At 51.2% G+C, this 21273-nt stretch overlaps 1 protein-coding gene across 1 annotated transcript in view; it reads right to left on the bottom strand.

The window, feature by feature from the left end:
- LOC131211918 (uncharacterized) overlaps positions 1-14504 on the bottom strand; it is a 38761-nt gene extending 24257 nt beyond the window's left edge. The window contains exon 1 of the mRNA XM_058205602.1: positions 13424-14504. Coding sequence (XP_058061585.1) covers positions 13424-14504 — 1081 coding nt within the window. The remainder of the gene's footprint in view (positions 1-13423) is intronic.
- Between the last annotated feature and the right edge of the window lie 6769 nt (positions 14505-21273).

The following is a 21273-nucleotide window of genomic DNA, read 5'->3' as shown; positions in this document are numbered from 1 at the left end:
ATTCATCTCCCGCGAGGAAGGTGCTCGGTTACGGCCCTTACCCCGGTAACGGTTTTAACAGCTAATCGACCAATTTACAATGGTAATTAACTCGTAAGATAAATCGTCGCTTCTCAGGTTGCCACAACGCCGCACTCCGTCAACCGCAGCGCAGCATCGCCGCAGCCCGTTTACGACAATCGGCAACCGCGTCAACCGCGCTCCGGTCACGCCAGTTGTAAAAAATCGTGGCGCGCTTTGGCCCCGTCGGTAATCAATAGGTCGATGAATTTTAAACAGCCAGCCAGCCTGGCGATTATGATTGCGCGCACCCTGCGTCAGAAGCGACCGGGAGAGTTGCATTCGGTAGACAGACGCGGCGGAGCTGGCGGTTCTCGGATGTGAGAATGTCCCGGCGTTCCGGCGGCGTCCAACGGGCATGTTATTAATCGGCGAGCCCTTCGATGACTGCCCGAGAAAAAAAAACGGGGAGGATCGTTTAGGTGATAATGAACGATATTTGGGCCGAAATCAAATAAAATTATTCGTCCAATGGCGGGGGGCCCTTCGGATCGAGAGCTGCGAGAGCCGACCGAGCCCAGCAGGGCCGCCGTTTTGGGCAGGAATTTCACAGGCTTCACAGGCCCCCGCCTTGTTGGTCGCCCGACATATGTTGTAGGAAGCGCTTTTTTGTGTGTGCTTGTTGACTTTTAACCAAATTTGTATGCAAATTGAGGTTTTCCTGTCATTCCGATGGTAATATGGCGCGCCGTGTCTCGTTCTGCCCGGGAGTTTGGGATCGTAGCAGGAATTTTGTTTACATTTTCCCTTGGGTAAATGTAGTTCGTGTCCGAGAAATTTAACTTTTGATAACTTGTTTGCGTGTCTTTTTGGGTAGCGCATTTTTGTTATTTAAAAACTTCACTTGTTAAACGCCACTCCAAACGTAGTTCCAAGATCCCTATGCTGCTGAAATCTGCCTTGTGTCTCTCAATTTATTCGTGCCACCGGCACTTGCACTGCGGATGTCAGCGAGTGAAACAATTCATCAAACTGATAGCCTCTCCTGGGGACATGGGTTCCGATTAAGGGTATGGTTCCGGCACTTCTATCACTCCGCTCATCACAGACCATACGAGGGAACTACCAGCAGGAAGCCACCCGGACCTAATTGAAAGTCCATTAACTGCAGAGCCGCCTTATCACCTTAACACCGCACCCCAAATCGGGTGCCAGGATTATGATTATGACCATGTTTTGACTGCGCACACCCCACACACGGGTGTGCAGGATTTATATGTGTTTCTTCGGTCAGAGAGGCACAACCCTCGGTTGCGCCATTTCCCTCCTTTTGCGCACCGCAGCCGCAAGTCTGTGTTGTCCAGTTTTACGCACCACCAGCACCGCAAATTGAGTCCCAACCGCGGGGGAAATAAATAGATTTCCGATTACCATTCGTTCTGCTCGGTTGGCTTGCGGTTTCACGCAGACTCGCGAGCCGGAGATCGGAGAGCGGATGCACTTATCACCGCGCTCTGTGGGTTGGCCAGTTCTCTACTTGCTTCCTTCCACTCCGAGGGCATCCTTATTTGAACTAGGAACTAGGATGAGATGTGAAATATTTTCACTGCGCACTGCTGCGTGTGTGAGTTCAATGACCACAACCCCGGGCGGAATCGCATCGAAATGCGTCTTTTCCGGTCGCGCCGGAATTCGGTGACACTTCGCGTGGTTGTCGGTGCCGGTGATTGTGATCTGCCTCGTGACTGCCACGGAGGAGCTCTATATTCAGCGCCGCCGTAGGGACCAATCCGCGCGTCATGATTGACGGACCGCTGACAGGTTGGTTGTGCGCTTCGGCTTTTCTCCGACGACGGCCACACCGAGAGCCGGCCATTATGAGTAATTTGTCTCGCATTATTGAGTTTGAGAAAATATTATTGCCCAAAGGCAAGCGCCTCGAGAGCGAGATGTGGCCCTACCGTTCGGGACACTTTTGACGTAGATCAAAAACCACGGAGCAGTGATTGGATTTATAGCTTCCCTCTGCGGTGTGTAGAAAACAGGAGCTACAATTGCGTTGTCCTTGGTTACAGTTCCTCGACTTTTGATGTCTCCGTTCAATTGAATATAGTCCACCAGAGAGATAGAGAGCGAGAATTGATTCGTTTCAATTTCTCCGTTTGAAGCCTAGAATTAGATCGCAGATAACGGTCCGTGGCGCCCAGGATTCCGATCGCCTAGCGGGGTATCACCTTTCGGCTCTTTTTCGACGGAATTTCCACCTCCGACTTCTTTGACAGTCCACACGGGGTTCGAACGCCCAAAGTTCTCAACTTTCAGCCAGCTGCCATATTCCGGAGAGAATCGGATTGAATCGAGCTGGAAAAAAAACTAAGGAGTATTTCAAAAATGTGCTCCTATTCCGTGTCCAGCTGGACTTTAGCAGCTTCTGGGTACCGTTCTGTCCTGGCTAATTTCCCGCGCGAGGGTTGATACGGAACGACCCATCGGAAAGCTGTCGTTAACTTCATCACTCACCGCGCGATCGGATCACTGCACCAGGGGTGACGCAACGTTGCACCCGATTGCAGTGTAACAGAGAGATTTAGGCCACATTTGGCCGTGGCCACCGAATCGGAGTCGGAGCGTTGTTTTTGTTATTGTTTTTCTTCCCGCCCAGTCCCCGGTGGGTTTTTGCGGTGCCCGCATCCTCGATGCCCGGTGGTAATTTGAGAACTTTTTTCTCAACGCGCCAAATGCCCGGGGTTTTCGGGAACCCTGTCCGCGCGGTTCAGCTGTCGGCACACCGCCGACACTGCGGTTTTCCAGAGAGTTTCGTTCGATTGCCCATCATTGTCGCCCCATTAAATCGCGATCCATCTCTTCCCGGAAGCTCAATCAGCACCGCGGGTTTTAATTTGCAACACTTCACCCCATCGGCTCTGCCGCAGCGTTTGATGATAAAGTCCGCAAACCGCAGAAGTTAGTGGAACGTATAATTAAATTTCACTTTGATCCGCGCAGATATTGATGGGGTGCGATATACCCGCCGATCCGCAGTCGGGTTCGGGATTGATCCATTCGAGGGCGAGCGCTTAATATGCAGTTATCGAATGATCATTAGATCGATTATGGCTTCCTAATGCTATTCATTAGGCACCACCGACATCGATCATCGTTTTGCCAAACAGCAGCCCCATGCGAAATTCAATTCCGATTGACCGCTTTCTCCGTTGGTGGCCTTAACATAGTTAAACAGAACGGCCCGCTAGTCTTTGGAGTAATAAATATTTCAAAATTACTGTTATGCCACATTTTAATTAAATAAAACAGCATAATAGCCAATCACCGTGGCCGACCGCGTGAAGATACCGTTATGCTTGCTAAAAGAGCAATAAACTGCTGTTCCCCATTCCGGTGGGCAAACTTTCGGGACGGGTGAATGACTCGCGGACTATCTTTTTCCGAACCAAACTGTGTAGCCCATAAAATGCCGCGATCCAATCAGATCCTTTCGCTGATTCGTCACGTAAGAATGCGCACATAATGTGCCATTGGCGATCAATCTGCAGTAGTCGCCGTTAAACCGGTTGCGCTTGGATTACGATCGTCCGAACGGATGCCATCGTGAGTCGTACAAACCCGGGTGACTGATGGATGTCGAGGTCTCGGCGAAAATGATGGCGATTGATGGCGATGAAAGTGAATTATAGTTTCTGAGTTCGCTTCGTTCGTTCTGTTGTTCTAGTCGCATCGATTTTCTACGTTCTCTGTTGCTTAACCTCACGATCGGTTAGCATTGGATTGCCAACGTGTTTAGCAAATGGGCGATGAGGTGGACGAGATAAGCGTGTTAGCAGAAGACTTCGATTTCGACTGTGTTTGGAATGAGCTGCGATGGCCTTCGTGAGAGTCGTATTTTGGAAGACTATTAATATTGTTATCGCGTCATCGTTGAGGCATGTATCGCCAAAATTTTCTGTTCGTTGCAAAATCTTCACAAACGACGGGCTCGGCCTTTCTGGAACTCAGTCTGTCAAAATCACCATGGAAACCGTGCCTTCTCAGGTTTTCTCATCTCATTCTCATCTCATTCTCATTTCACTCTGAGTCAATAACACTGAGCACCTCTTAGTGTCTAGAATCTTTTTATTCTTATGAACGATAAAATTTGTAGAATTTCATAAGTTGCGTAAGCTGAGTTTTAAATTATTGATGTGATTATTTTTCCCCCTTACTACGTTGGAAAAAATCGAGTATCTTATCGCTAATCATTAATATTGTGGAATCGTCTCTTTGTCTTACCTTCCAATCCTAAGCTGACGCCGCTTAAGAGGTCAAAATACATAATGTCAACGCCGCACAAGACAGGCAGCCCCAATCAATCACTGGCCACCGGTGTCTTCGTCTACGAACTCCGTACATCCTTGTGAATCTCTGCAGGTCTCGGCCGGCCGCCAGCATGCAACTATCGGCTGACGACCGGTACCGGCTGCCAAACGGACCGTGCTTCGAGACAGCATTATCACCGAGCGGGTTTCTGGCTTTCGGTTTCACACACGAAGCATCCTGCGATGCGGCAGTGCACTAATAATATTTCAAAACGAATACGATAATAATCTTGTCCCGTGCCAAAGCGATGCCTACTCGGTCGGTTCGCCCGATTGGCACTTAGTAACGCATCCGTTTGCAAATGGAGTCGCTCCGACTGCCTGCAAACGGTAATGACGTTGACTGAAGTCTTCGCTTGCAACATTGTAGTTGACCCAACAAACGGTTCAGCAGTGCGTCTTTGGGCGGCGACCAAGTGAGTAAGGAGAAGATGGTGGCCGCACAGGAAAAGTGGTGAAATTGTTCGCTCGTCTTATGCGGGCGAGGTGAGATGTTAGCTTGGCGATCTCTCGAGCCCTTCAATCCGGGTTCCTTTTTCAGCAAACACCTTCGGACATCATCGGGGTACGATCTGTGCAGAACGGAACTTGCCACGGCACGCCACGGACACGGACACGGACACGGAGGTGTAAAGTTTGGTCTCACGAAGTGTAACTTTATGCAGATGAAGCAGCAGCTTCATCGGCCGGATCCGATCGGTGTGGTTTGCGCGGGCCTCTCTCGCTTCGGGGTTGGACCGGTTGGACGTGTGAATGAACGAACATTGCCGCTCCAGCATCAGGAAATGGCTAGAAATCAAGGTGCGAGCTTGAGCGCGGCATGCAGCCGGCTGATGATCAATATCTGTCAAATTAGTTATTGGGTTTACGCGCCGCAATCAAGTTTTACAATCGGTAATTAAAACTGTAAACTGTCATCCGGAGTTCCTTGAAAGTAAGCCGCGCAACTAGACTGGATGGGGCACCACCTAACGGGGGACCATCTATGGCAGGTTGTCGGCGACTACAACTGGCGATGAAAAGTTCATTCAAAAACTATACCGGGCCCGTTCCAGTATCTTTTTTGCTCCAAACGTATCACAACACAAAGAGTTCCATAATCGATTTCATTTTATTCATCTCCACTGAAAACGAAACCTTCTGCCTAATGAGCCATAATGGGGGACGCCACCAATTACCGGCTGTCGCGAACGTAAGCATCCAGTCCACCATGCAACAATGTTGCCGGTCCATAGATTCAGTTCAAAGTTTGCTATTTTCTAGGATTGCCAAAAATAGGCGAAACAGAAAACGGCCGCACAAATTATCAAACTTATCTGAGGACTCCTTCGTCGAGGACTGCTGCGCAGCTTCTTATCTTCCGTAATCCGATCGAATCGCTGCAACCGTGCGTTGATTGAGTCACATCTTTATTTTATCTCAATGTGCCCATTACTGGCGCTCCGGGAAGCTTAAAGCCCGGCGTCGAGCCAACAAGAAGCTAACCCAAGAACGAGGCCCGCTTGCTGTCTCAACGATTCTGTTTTTATGTCCCCCATCACCGTCACCGTTCGACGCGGTGTCCGCGGCTACCGTGGAAAGGCTGCGATTTGCAGAAGCGAAGGTAAGAAGCGAAACAGCCGGGTCCGGGCCCGCCCGTTAACATGTCTTCTCAACGACCCCTTTTTTCCAGTGCACCCAATCCGACAGCTGCCCAAACCGATGACGGCGATCTCTTGGAGTTTCTGATCGGTGGCCCACTGATAACCTCGAAGGTCCGGAATCTTGCGATACCTGACTCGAGGGCCGGCAAGTGTCCTGTGGCTTGAGCCGCGAAATGGCTCTATGCTTTTACAAAATTACGAATGCACCCGCCACACGTTTCACTTTCCACACACTGGTCGGTGGTCGCTTGGCCCATTCGGTGGTCGCTACTTTGTCTTGGCCAGCGAGCGGCCTCTTTCTCATCTTTCGACGACAGTCGCCGATGCCGCGATATGCTCCTGCCGCAAAGCTTGTGAATGAATGCGCGTTTATACGTCGGAAACCCGTTGCATCAACCGGCTGGTCCGGACGCCTGGTCTTCGATCTCGGGCACTTAGCACTGTCCCTTGCACTGCTACCGCATGTTGGCACCACGAATCGGGACCACCAATCGGGGCATTCGTATGTTTATTTATGTTTTTCAAAGGCAGGTTTTCCAAGACCGACGGCCCGAAGCCCATCAGGTTTCGGTGGGGGCCCCTGCTCGGGGCCGAGTTTGAAAATAGTTTCGTAGCGGATCAACGGTGTTTGGCTGCAGAATCGGGGGCTCCGCTGGGTTCGGAACTCGCCCGACGGAGGATGGGTCACACCCAGTCCCCGACTTGACACCAGACCAAGCGGTTATGCGCAAATGTTTTCAATCATCACTCTCTGCGGTGTGGGGTATATCGGTTTTCACGTAGCCCGCTGTCTGGCGAAGACCTTCCTTCGTCCGATACGTGCTCATACATATTCGAAAAGTATGCTCAAAGCGATAAGCTCATGCACAATCCACGCATGAGCATCGATCAAAAAATGGAGAGGGTGCTAATGATGGGAACCGATACGGAGGACGGCTGCAGGCATCTCGGTAAAGATTATGTTGGCAAACACTTTCACCGGGCGCAGCAAGGCAAACGCAAGGCGGCCCCACAATGGAGTAGTTTGCCATCGGCATCAGCATCAATTCTACACCCGCTCACTCCGGGACCGCAAAATAATCTTGACGGTGCTTCTTCTCCGTGGCACCTTCTGGTTCCCAGCCGGTGCACGAGGACGGTGGACCACACGCCAAGCAAACTGACCCCACTTAGCCCCAAAAGAACAGTCCCCAAAATCCATCCATTGAAAACCCATTTGATGCGACCACCCTTTCATTTGTGACCAGGACCGGACAAATGTGTTAACCAAGTGGGACCTTTTCCGGGCGAGAATCGAGGAGAACTCTTCAGCGTTGTCAGTATTTCACCACTTCATCGACACTCCTGCAACGGGCTCTGAAGTGTCACCTTACCGATCGTACTTTCATTCGTCTTTCGACAACGGCACATTGGTTGTCGGTGGAGGGACTACGCGGATGCAGCGGGTTCTGGGAGCTCCCAAACGCTTTCCCTTCAGTTTCGTTTCATTTTAGACCTTCAATATCAATTCTTAGTCGCTACGAGGTGGATAACCGTAAACCGTATCGAAATGAAAGCTGATCGCTAATGAAAGAATCACGCAGCGCAGCCCCGTTCATCTTTTACGGCCTGCACCGGACACCGGTTTTTGCGCTCCGAAGTCGTAAATCAATCGAAATCTATTAAAAAATCCATACCACATAGCTTGTTAGGGGTGTAACGAAGAATGCACCCCGCCTTTTTTCGGTGGCCAATGTGTAATCCCGGGGGGTGAAATTCGGGTCCAATAAAACCGTCATCGACCGAAAGTTGTTGCACTTGCTGCACGCTCTGCGAGCTCGGCTCAAGGGTCTAGCGCTACGCCATCCGAAGTCCCGACGGACTTCGTGATTCCAGCGCTGGGACGGTGCCACCCGCAGGGCAATTCGCATAATTAGAAGACCCATGAGAAAGTCGATCTCACGAAGTCAGGCGCGCGTCAGGCGTGCATAATGTGGTGCTCCTCGCACGGCCACGGACCACGGGGTCCGATCTCTTATGAGTTGTTGCCACCTTTTCTGAATGAAATCAATTCCCGCTGCCCGCTGGAAGGGAATTCGTTTCGAATTGATTAAGGTTGTGTACTACTTCGGCCGAGAAACCGGGATGAAAGTGGTGAAAAATGACGCGGAGGTCGTGCTTAGTTAACACCAAATCTCTTACGGGGTGATTCATGGCCAACGGCATCCTTTCCTGCTTAAGGTACCCCCCTGTGGGGAGTCGTGAACTACTCAGGTATGATGGAGTGCTGGGTTATTGGACCTTTTAGACACGGTCAATCAGAAAAGGTTTTCCTCACACAACTCCCCAAGTCGCTAACAAGAGGATCCTGGCCATTCGTGCGTTCTCATTAACCCTCAAAGAGAGGCCATAAAATGTGGACATTAAATTAAATCGTGCACTATAATGCCGCAGGCCGTACATCACCCACCCAATTGTGCCAACAACCAAACTGTGGCCAACGTCTTAATGACTTTATGCAAATTTGTATCCTACGGGTTCGCACAGCCGACCTCGAGGGCAGATTCGACAACAAGAACGGACGACAAACGCACATTAGCCCACTGACCCCTTGCCGGTGGAAATCGAAAGCTGAACGGGCATCGTTCTCCGATCTCTAGACCGTGTCGCGTCGGTCCTGGATCTCTCATCGGCGGAGAAGGAAGATGAACGCAATGCACGTCACGCGGCAGGATGCCAATCACGCGGGTGCTCTTCGCACCGAAACTGCGTGCTGAGGCCGATGACCGTAGTAGTAGCTACACGCGGCTACGTGTGTCGCCAGCTTGCGTAAGTGAGCACACAGACGCCCCAACGCCATCGGATCGGCCAGACACCGCTGTCTGCAACGGAATGGTACGCATAATTTTCCGACAAACGCACACAGGATGTGGAGCACGCGTGAAGCGCGCTCTTCCTAGTCGAGGTTACGACCGCAGACACAAAAGTATGTCATCGAACATCATCCCTGGGATGCTGCGATTCCGATGCGTCTATTAGTAAATTGTACGGAAGTCATAAATCAGCATCGCAACGAACGGGCCGCGGTAGAGAGGAGCACCAGGAACCGGATCTTGATTGGGGCCTGCTGTAAGCTAACTTGATTGTAAGATTGATCAAATTTGGTGCTGTCTGATTGTATCAGTCCTCGTGGCCGGTGGGAATGAATGTTCCGAACGCGAACCGGACCTCATGCCAGCAGCGCAACGATCGCTGCTAAACGATCTAAATAACCGCTCAAGATATCTAACTGAGCGGCGGATTAGCAGCCCTACGGTCGATGATACGAAATTGGCACAGGAAGCCAGCTGGATCGGTGTTCTTTGCTGATTATAAATTAAAATTAGTTTTCAAAGGCTAAGACCAAAAACACTGCCTAACGGTGATAGGTGAGCACACCGTAAGAGAAGCTTCATCGAAAATAACCGATTGAACCGTCAAAGAAATGTTTGAATAAGGTTCATCGATTTCATTCAGCCCATCATCGACGAACCAATCAGTCAGAGCGTCATCATGTCTACCGCCATCGGTCACTTGGATGAAATGGATCCGATGGTTGGTGTGCCGCCGTAACATGATGCAATTGGCGAGCGACTGCACCAATGCAAACTGTCTGCCGGAGGACTCCCCTCGGTTTCGGTATCATTTGCTACGTCCAGCATTGTTTATTTGGAAATGGATCTGCTTTCGCTTCATTCGCTCATCGTTCACGGTCAATCTCGTGAATGGTGGGCCTCCCGTCAGCGCATGCTAAAGTCCGGCCGAGGACCAGACTACAGCGAGGGGCAAAAAATGCGCCAAACTCAAACAAACCGCGCGAAATCCTGGCCTGGAAAGGAAAGGGGTGTCCAAACAACCGACAGTGTCAATGTGTGAAGTGTTTGTGAACAGAAAAAAAGGAACCAGAAGGAATAGCAGCAAACAAACCCGTGTCTCACCCGCGTAACGGCCCGCGTGTTCCGCATGGCGAGGCGGTCTGTGAGGTTGCAAAGTGCAGCTGACTGACAAAGTGCCGGCTGCAACTGACCTACCGCACCACATTTTCGCGTGGATCTCGGTTGCATTCCGCAGCCAGGCCCCTTCTCGTGAGGCGCAAAAAAACTCATAAAAGAAGGATGTTTGTCATTCACACATTATTGCGTGCACTGCCTGGGGCAGCAGCAGCAGCGGGACAATTATGAGGAATCTGTCAGCTGAAGATGTCTGGTTATTTTTGGGATCGTCTTCTTTCGAAATGCAACAGAACGGACTGAGTGAGAGCGAATGCAATTTGCACAATTCATTAGAAACGTACTCGTTGTTTCGGACTCCCCTTTCTTGGCCTTTTCTTCTGAGAACTTGAGTTGGTTGACAGCTTGGTAACCTTGGCAACGCCGTCTCCTAAGTCGCGCACTCAAAGATCCACTAAATCAATCTAAGCTTTGCGATGATAGATATTCTGTAAGACCTTTTCATCAGTTCAACTTTGTGTTTTATTATTTTACAAACTTGCTGTCATTCTGTGTCAGTCAGGGCAGCAAAATTATTGACGACATTCCAACACGCAACAAAAACTCGTCCTGTGTCGCCCCAAATGGCAATAAATCATCTCACGTCTCCAGGACTTCGCCGGGAACCCGGTAACCCTTTGGGGGGCACTGTTTGATCGCACAGCGCGGCGGTTGTTGTCACTAAAAGAAAGGTGTTTTTTGTGAGGTGCAATAAAATATGTCACACCCCATTTCAGTGCCGAAGGGAGACGAGACAGTCTTCGGTTCGCCCAGCAGGGGTCCCTAATTCGAAGTCAGGCACGTTTATCGAAAAACCCACCAATCCGCATGTGTTGTCCCCACTGACACACAAGTCCCGCCTGTCACGGTGACACACGGAAACAGGGACGAGCCGTTACGGTCCGACCGGAGGGGATCGTTAGTCGGCGATCGGGTTAACCTTTTCTCGGAGTCGCCGCCAGTACCGATCAATTATCAAGTCACCACGAGTCTGAGTCGAACGTTTGAAGTTGGTTGGATTGGTTCAATTTCTCTCTAAAAAAAATAGGGGAAAACTTCCGTATCGTGACGTGGTCGCTAACGGCGTCTTCGACCTGTTGACAGCGGGATGCAACGGCTCCGAGGAACTATCACTCTTCGAGTCTCGACTTGACAACCCGCCACTTGAGCTGGGTTTGTGGCTTCGGCGGCTTATCGTGTCTCGAGAATCGCTCGCTGCCCTGCCGTCCAACCGTGCGGGTGTGAAATAGTTCCTACTTCGGTCTGCTTCCCAGCAACGGGATCAGCGAGGGGTCGCTTCGAACGGTAAACGGCCACGCAGGGGGGGAATGCAGCCCTCTCTGGCGCTGCGAGATCGATGATCGAAGGCTTAGGCTCGCTTATTTGGCACAATTTGGAGAACCCACCGGGCCAGTCCGAAAGGAGGTCCAGCCGTTACGAGGATAAACCCCGCCGAGTGGCAACAGGTTTAGCTCAGCGGTATAAAAGCAGTAGTTCAACGTGTGTCCAGCGGAGTCTGGCGATGGCTCAAGGTCCCGGACTCCGGTGGCTTCGGTATAGTGAAAGTTTCCTGGAACGGATTCCGTGAGTGGTTCCGATAAAATACTTCATTTTCGAACAGTCCAAGAACTATTGCGCCACAGGCTCATAAATCAAAACGGACTGCGATCCCGCGCCCCAAGGCCATCGGGTGTTGGGTTTGGTTCTTGCCAAACCGTTTTACAACCGAACTGATCGATTCCGTTGTCGTGTCCGAAAGGGTCCAGGATCATAAATTAATATTCTTTTGAAACGATAATAAACCACCCAGAACAAGTGGGCCGAGAGGGCCGCTTCTAATTGATAAAAGTCCAGATCGACCATAAATCACGGTGAGGAACAACAAAACGGACCACGACGGACTGTCAGGCTGCCACGAGCGCCAAGGAACCGGAATCCCGTATCTCGCCGACAGCGGCCGTGTGATCGACGCGATCTGCCCGTGAAGGCGTCACACAAATATTTGGCCAACGAATTTCGCTAATTGGTATGCAAACGAAACATGTCAATTGGCAAATTCAAATTAGTCACACACTCTGATTGATCACCGTTCGGAGGGTCCCTGTTTAAAGGGGACATACACCGTGAATGCTTTGTTTACACGTATCGATTACAACCGAAACGTTGGCGCAATTGATCACTTGGGTTGGATTGATCGCAGAAACTAAGAAACTCGATGAAGAAGGTGATTTGAAATGTGTCTGGTGACAGGTTCTTGGTGTCCGAACTAAAAGATCCGCTAATCGCCAGCCACTGAGCTGAGACTGAAACGACTACTGGCGTGGCAAGGGCTTTGGACGCGTTTCGAAGCAGACCAGTTCACACTTGCTGCGCATTTCACACGTAACTGAAAATAACCCGGCAAGTCAGTGGCACGAAAGGGTGTAGAAATTAACAACTCGACCGGTGCCACTGTTCGCGTCGGGGCTTGTCTCTCTGCTTGCCCTACCCAGTGGGGAGCTACTTTTCATGTGTGTATAGCTAGCAACCGATCCTACGACGGAAGATCACCTCGGAGATCAACGTTTTACAGCTAGTCAACGGTTTGGGGATTGAAAAACTTTGGCCCCATTTTGGGGTACAACCATTTTTTGCCAATGATCTTCTCGGTAGTGGAGGTCCACGATCTGATCGGCGTGTCAGTGTTGAGTGTATGAAAGCCTTGAGACAGTGGCTTAATTGAAAAGGACGCTCTGTCCCGTTCCCGTGATGCTGTTGATTAAATCACGTCACTGCGGAATGTCCGCCTCTGGCAGGTGATAGTTAAAATGAAAGATTGATTATACCTTTCACCTGGGGCCGGCCACGGGATCGAACGCGGATTTGGAAGGAAAGCAGTAGCAGCAGTAGTAGCAACGCTTTGCAAGATGTATAATTTTGGAATCCGATTCAAAATGACTCGAAAAAATTATGAAGTTATCTTAAATTACAAATTGTGAGTTTTATCGAGAATTGCGTTGAGTAAACTGCGGAGTGTAAAATCGCAGATCAGCATCAAGGCGCTAAGAATCGTTTGGGATTCCCGTCACTGTCGCGGCATTAATTCACCCATTTATTAAGTGTTGGCCACTAGGTCCCACCTAACGGTGCCGCTAATCTATCACTCATTCGCTTTGGGTGTTTTGCAAAAAAAAAACTTTTCTTTGACAAATCTCTAAAAGAGAAAATGGACAACTCTGTCTGCAAGGCGGCGAGTGGCGCAAAATGTATGCAAAACTATTACGACGCGCCACGAGCCACGATAAGGAACGTTCGTCACCTTCCTTGCGGACTGTCCTACATTCGCGGGAGGCTCGATTCCGGCGACTGCTTAAAGTTAGGGTTAGCGTCGATTCGATTTCCACCCTGGCCCGCTACTCACTGTAGTTGCTCAGATCGTCGTGCGTGCCGTTCACGGTCCCGTCGGGCAGCAGCTGGATGTAGCGGTTCTTGATGAACAGCTGGATTTTGCGCGTCGCGCCGGAAATGTGCGACAGGTTGGCGGACCGCTCGTTGCGCTCGAGATTCGATTCGTTGTTGCCCTGCTGCTGCTGCGGCTGAGGCTGCGCCTTTGGTTGATGGTGTCGGCCACCACCACCACCACCACGGCCACGATGATGGTGGGGCCCGGTGCCGTTCGTCATCCCGGACACCGGTGCCAGCCTGTGTTGATGTCGATGAGGATTCCCGCTGGCCGCCGTTCGCTTGCTGCGCCGCCGGGACACTCCGACTCCGGGCGGCTGACTAGCTGCTTCACCACCGATCACTGCGCCGCCCTCTTCGCGATCACCCGCGGCCGCAGGAGTGTCATCGAACTTTCTTCTTGTTGTGTTGGCCGCCACCGATTGGGATTTATTTTTATCGAACGGTTCAATTAAATAATCGTGGCCCGCCGGCGGGCTATTTTTGTGGGGCTGCCGTAAATTTAGTACGAGTTGTGGTGGCGGCGGCGGCGGCGACCCACTGCCACCACTGTCGTCACTGTTCACTGTCACTTGATTGGCACTGCCACCGTGCCTGCTCGCCGCCGTCGCCGTCGAGTACTGTCTTCGAGTGTGGGGATGTCTGTGAGCATCTTCGACGTCTGCGCTGGTGGCATCGGTGGTCAGATTAAGTACGCGCATGAAACGACGGAATTCACTTAACGGCTGAGGCCGGGAACCACTTGGCTCACGTTCGTCGTCGGCCGCCGCCGCCGCCGTGGGCCGTTGCTGCCTTCGCCGCCGCAGGGCCCTGGGCCCTGTGTGCGCCGGTTGCAGGGGCAGCGGCACCGGCAACATGATGGCGGCTGGATGTGGCCTCGCCGGTGGAAGCACTAGTTCCCGGGGGGGCACCGATGCGGGTGGCGGTGGTAGTCTACCGGTGGCTGGCATCGAGGCGAAGCAGGGCGGCCAGACGAGGATCACCAGCAGGAGGGCACCTAGCAGTGCCAGGGCCCTCCGACGAATCCTGCCACCGAGCATGAACTTTCACGAGCCCGCCCGTCCTGACCACACGCCACCACCACACACATACGCTTGCCGCATTTACCCGGACCGCCGGAAAATCACCCCGACCAAGGACCTTCGCGGGCAGCTGGAGAGATGAGGTTCGCGAGAGAGAGTGTGTGAGAGAGAAAGAGAGAGAGATTGGAAAGAGAGCAGAAGGGGGTTCTGGGCGACCTCAAGTGATCATCAGCCGACGGTGGTGGTCCGGCTCTAGGTGCACCTGATTCTCGCGCTTCTTGTAGCACAGTAGAAACGTCCCGAGCCGCGCACCGAACTGTCCCGTCATCCTTGTGGGGCTCAGGCGTCGCGGGTGAGGGGCCACGGAATGCGCGGAATGTTGTCGTCTGTCGTGCCCTCCCGTGCTCGCCCTACGAAACCTTCTCCCTGTCAACTCGAGGGACACTAGGAGCAGCAGCCTGCTGCTGCTGCCCGGTGGGAACTTCTGTGCGATCGATCGCTATGCTATGCGGCCGCCGTTGATTGGCGATCGCGAGGCCCATCGCGCACCGATCGCACCATCGATCGTACAGCTCCCCTTTCTCCTTCTCTCTGTTTTCGCTATTCTGCGAGCCGCGGCCGAAATCTTCGGGAACAGACACCACTTTGCGATCGTCGGACGGGTATCGGGCGCACTCTGGAGAAGAAAGAACGAGAAAAGGAAACAAAATTAATAGACCACAAAAATATCAAACAAACTATGCTAATCGGTCTTCAGGGACGGAGGGACAGCAAGCGAAAGACCGAACGGCTTAAAAGAAACCCGCGCGTTGACAATGAATAAAACATTCAAAGGGACCTGTTCCACGGCTAAGCGGATCCGTCTTGCGCAGGGAGCAGGATGTTTGCAATCACCACACGCGCTGTTTATCAAGGAATCGATTTACTTCCCACCGTCAACGGATTTAGGTCCGTTATGAAAGGTCCGCGACTATCTTTTGTTGACCTAAAAAGTGCGTAGCCGACCTAACTCGGACCAACGTGGTGCCCCGACAGATCCGACACTAAACTTTAGTTAACGTACCCGATTTGCATAGTGCGACGACAGGCATTTTCATCTCATTTGCAAAGCAAGACTTCGAATCGAAGCTTTCCACAACTTTCGGTCGAATCCTTTTAAGATATGATATCTTTGCCGGAACGGACCGGAAAGGTTGAGGTTGCCAGCGAACGGCGCTGGGTCACCGAATATCCGCGGATAGTTTCCGGTATGATTTATGGATCCTCGAACGAAATGACGCCATGAAGCGTGAAAGAATGCAGACATTTTGACATCTCGCAGTATGTTTTTATCCCCCCCACCAATACCACTCAGCGTAATCGGTTATGAACCGGTCGGTGCAAACGATACTGATTGATCGGTTGAATCGGTTGAATCGGTTGATGTATCTTTTACAGCCGACGAGTTGTCATCACAAATCTTTCGATCGATGACTCACACACCGGATCTGTTGCCTGAGCCATTTAATTAGCCATCAGTTAATAGGTCCGTTAAACCCCTTTCACCGGTCGTGCCGAAAAGATGCGGATAATTTATTGCCCACTTCAAACCCGGTAATCCGCAACGATTTTCATTACCACGGGACCCGGGAGCAATGTTGACGTGTGTTGGTCAATAATTTAGCGTATGACGTAAATTTATCCTCGTCGCGCGCGTGTCGTCCTTTCGCGACACCCGAGCGACCGATTTAATTGCGGGCGCCCGTCGATCACAGCGAAATGGCCGCAAAAAAGGAAAACAAACCTTTCGCGTTTCAACCGCGTGACAAAAACCGAAGCGTAGATAAGCGCGAGCGAGCGAGCGAGGAACACAGAGGGAGCGAGAGAGAGAGAGAGAGAGATGAGTCGCGCTCGTGGCTGCGAGAGGTCATTGGCACATAAATATACATTTTCATTTATCACACTGCGGCGCGCCGCGGTGGGGCAGGTGTGCGTGCGAATCTCTCTCCAAACTGTCACTTTGGCGCGTCGTGCGTGCCACGCACACATACACTAACGGAAGCTGTTATCAGTTATCATCGTTTCGCACCTGGAAGAGCTGTCACCTGCACACTCACGCCGGCAATTGGCAATCGAAATGTGACGGCGAGATTGCGAAATGGGGCGCTGGAAGTTCGCGAAAAACAAACGACGATCGGTTTATTTTTCTGCTGGGTAATCCTCTCGATAAGACTCGAAACTCGGGTCGAACTCCCCCCGAAATCAGAGCTACCTGATTTGCGGGCGTGCGTGCAGTGTGGGGCTGTTTATTTTTGCCAAAACCGCATTCGTTCGGCTCTCGGCTCTGTTTGTTTATTCTTCTTCTTCGGTCACGGTGAATGCAGTGTTTAATCTCACTTTCGTTCAACCCGCGATCCGATTCGCGTCGTGTGTCATCCGGCCAAGCGAATCGCTCCGAAGTGACATTTAAATACGCGCCCGTGTGTGCCTTGGTCACGGTGCTTGGTTCGGGCCGTGATAGGGAAAACCGTGCGTTGCATAACCGATCGGTTTGGGGTAGTCGCGCGTCGATCGACAGCCGATCCGAATTGGCCCCGTGTACCGTCCGAAGAAGCGATGTAAATTGAAACAAATGTCCTGCCGGTCCTGGCTTTTTCCGTTCACCTTCTGGACTGGAGCGAGGAAACCGAGAACCGGATCGCGAGTGGAAGAGAATGGATGGCCACCGGCAAGGTTAATTAATGATACGCTAACTAGCGCTATTCTTTTAATTCTAACGGCCGCCCAAAACTGGCTGGCTGGGTGGTGGTCTGTGTGCGGGATTCATCTCATTCGCAGCTATAATTTGGGGTATATCACCTTTTTTATGAGTCGGTCTCCCCCGGGCTGCTGCTTTTTGAGTGCGGATCTCGAGCAGTGATCATCAATTTAAGGCAAATTGATGGGCGAATTAGTGTTACTTTGCCGATTCGCATTCAGCAGGGGCAGAACCTCTCGAACCGGAAAGTCTAAAAGTCAAGGTTTCAGAATCGCGATTCAGCCAAACAAACAAGACCCAATCAGACTTTTCTCAGAAGAGCCAGGCCAGGCGAACGGAAGTCTAAGTGCTTTTGAAGTAATTCCCTTTCTGGCTCTTGGTGCCAAACTGTCAGACCGCGAACAACTGGACCTCGGAGCGCGTGGAGAAGCGTGTTTTCGGAGGGGGGACTCCTTTCCAACGGTCAAGCACAACCAGCCTTTGGGGCGTGTAACATCTTCCTTCCACCAACCAACAGCGAAAGATAAGCAACGTCGTCGTGTGGACCAAAACATGCCCCACCAACATGGGAGGAGCGCAGAGAAATGTAAAAGTGTCTTCAAGATGTCCAGCAGCAGCCGGAGGGCGCCGCCACGCGAAGTTCTGCAGCACTCACGAAAAAAAGCGCCGGACACGGACAATCCTGAATCCTCCGAAATCTTTGAAACTCGATTCCGGCCACGCGAGAAAGTTAACGGCCCAAAGAGGAAGAAGTGCCAACAACTGCATAAAAGTAGTGGCAGGTCTGTGGCCAAAAAAAAAACCGGGCCAAACACGGGATCCTCAGGTCGGACAATCTGCCAAAAACTTTTGTCGACATTCTGCGGGGGGTTCCCACACCACAGACGGACCCCTCTAAGAAGACGACCCCAGCCCTGGGGTAATCCCGCGGGGGTTTCGGGTCCCGTGACGGTTTCGAACTCTAAAGCGATTTGTCATACGATAGGAAGTGGGCGCAAAGGACCTCTTCCTCCAGTTTGAGAGAAGAAACTCGTGGATCGCGTTCGCGGCAGGAAATGTGGATCTGTTCGCACTGTGACACGGATATTGATCGTCACTCACAAACAGCGAGCTGTTGATCTTCTGCACTTAGAACTCGGGACGTTCCGGGGAAGTTTAAAACCAAAATACCAACCTCTCCGATGGTGACTCACGAGACTCGGACCGCCCGATGCGGAATATTGTACTTTCACACGCCCTTTCGGTCGGCCACTTGATCTTTGACTTCTAGAGGGGCGCTTCCCCGAACCCACCGGACGGTGATAACGGTCGGATCGTAATCGAACACACGGGGGACCGAAATACCGTATCTTCGTGGGTCGGTCGCCCCAATTTTTCGGAACGGTTCGGAACGAGCACCGCCGATAACAGCCGCCAACTCCGGCGCACGCTTCAACACTCAGCCGGGGGTCGGTCACACTCGCACGTCGTCACGGTTTTTGGTCGTCACTATTTTACCGCCACACTTTTACCTCGATGACACTTACGCGCGTGACACTTTGAATTTTTAAAATTTTCTTTTCCTACGCCTCATGGCGACCATGGCACCTCGCGGCACTTCAGTTGCGGCCACCCAGGGCTTCGTTATTCGATTGATTTTCGGGCCCTGGAATGATGGAGCAACGCAAGAGATGGGATTAGCAGCTGGGACTACCCCACACACATCACTACGATCACCGATCGGTACTGTGTCGGTGGGTTTTTCGAGGTGATCGATCACGCACTTAGAGCGGTCGCTAGCTCGAGCACTTCCGATGGGCACTACGCCAAGATCGGGGCAACGTCTCCGATTGAACAGCCCGAGACGGCTCACACGTGACTTGCCGCTGCTATCGTGCGTGACTCGCGGCCGATAAGAAACCGTAACCCGGGGACCGGACCGGACCGAAAACGCGCGGCGCTTAGCACTTTAGTTTGCCACCTTTGGCGATACAATGTTAAGACGTCCTCTCGACGGCCCCCTCAGCATATCCATCATCAGCGGGGATGACGGGAGCGAGGCCAAACCCCAACCAAACAGAGAGAGAGCCGGGTGGCCGAAAATACTTCAACCAATAGAGCCGAGACCCACAAAAAGCGCAAGTCCGGCAGCGGCACTAATTTCAAAAATACCGAATTGGTTTTTAATGAGCCACCTTGGCGGTGGTCGGCAGACAAAGAGAGAGAGAGAGTGAGATGGATGGCGAGACGCATAAGATCTCTGAGTGCTCTGAGTCTGTCGATCGTCTGCGGTGATCGCGAAAAAGTGAATTTGCACGAAAAGTGACTTCGCGACCGTGCCGGCTACCGGTGACACGTACGCACAAACACACGCTACAACCACGGTTCGGCTTTGGCCGGCCGGGCACCCGAGAATCACGAGAATCATCTGTTTTACATAACAAACTTTGCGCGAAAAACGGGGCTTCGCAAAGATTTCTGCGGCGTCTGGGAAATTTGTCGATGTCCTTTGGAGTGCGTGGTGGTCAATCGATCCAAGGGCTCGGTCAGCCACGCGGCCACCGCAGTTCAGCTTCCAAGTTCGCACTTTAATTAAGCCCACGGCACACGCACCCAAACTGTGACCTCAATCCCCGGTCTCGCGGAAGGCTTCGGCCTTTTTGGAAGCGCTCGATGGAAGCGCTCAATTAAAGCGTGCCGGTGCGGTTCCGGTTTCTTCTTCGCACGCCAGCTCTAGCAGCTTCCGTTGGCCGGGTTGTAATTTTTTTCAAACTAACGGCCAACGTTAAGACACACATTTTTCGTGTTGATTTAAATTGCCCCCGCGTTGGCGATTCGCGAAAATCCTTAAACTAACCACTGAGCCCCGAAATTGGCCCGGAGGCCAAAAGCATGGCAAAAACACACTTTCCAGAGGAATCCGTTGATCAAACACACGCACCTTTTTCGCACAGCAAAAAAACGTGTTCGATCGACCGAAAGGGTTCGCGCGCGGTCGGCACATAAGACGAAGGTGAGTTGCTTCGGCAACGACCGAATTACAAATGAACTCTCGAGTTCATTAGTTCAGAATGAAATGTTCAACTTCATTCATTTCTGCCCCTGCGTTCCCGGTCTCTTTCTGCGTTCCCAATCTCTGTTGTTTTGCGTCCCCGGTCTCTGTTTTTCTCCGTTCTCACTTCCGCCCGGAAGAGAGAAGGAGAGAAATGTTCTCTTCGCTTCTCTCACTCACTCTTCGTATCGATACTTTGCAATGAAACTTTAAATCTAGAATTACCTTAATTTCAATCAGGCGAAGCAACACAGAGCATTTTTTTTGTATTTTCCACCGCTATATTTCGTAGCCATATTATAAGAATGGTCGTACTTGGTTATTACTGGGCTTTCTTGTTGTTAGTATTAAGCTTACTAATTGCTAGTATAATTAACCAATAGTAGTTTAATTTTTGAAAGTTGTAGTACCCCATTAAGTGTACATGGGAGGCCCTTGCTGGCCACAATAGCTATGCATATTCATATTGCGGGGAGTGGGTACCGGCAGACGTTGAAGTGTAATTAGATGTTTAAGTAAATAATGCAATTAGGTGATTCTTTCTTTTTTCCATTCACGTATATTATTACTTTTTATGTATTATAGTTACACAGATAGATTGAACCAAAACGCTAAAATTTGAACGCAAATTTGAAAGAACTCAATTGGTTGGAATTCCGATTCCGGATTCCGCTATCAGATAATTCCGGACATTGTCAATGCTAGCCTAAACGGAAGAAGTCGTCCTCGTCAATGCTATCATCGAGGGGCCGTGAGTGCGAATGCGACGGTTGCCACATATCCTTTGGGTTGGGCAAATGCGCGCCAAACTTCTGGCATTCGTTACCGTATTGATTACATCAATTGTTTTTCATCATCGTTCCATTAGACTAGATTCAAAATTCAAATTTATCTAATAACTGATACGCCAAGATTGAAAAGCTGTATGATTTGAATGAATAATATCTGGTACTGATTCAAACAAATGCTATTGGTTCTTTTTGTGAATTTTCGAATGATTTGATAGTGCGGCTGATGAA

The sequence above is a fragment of the Anopheles bellator genome, chromosome 2 (assembly GCF_943735745.2).
Source record: "Anopheles bellator chromosome 2, idAnoBellAS_SP24_06.2, whole genome shotgun sequence".
NCBI classification, from domain to species: Eukaryota; Metazoa; Arthropoda; class Insecta; order Diptera; family Culicidae; genus Anopheles; species Anopheles bellator.
This window is presented reverse-complemented; position numbering and strand designations above follow the sequence as displayed.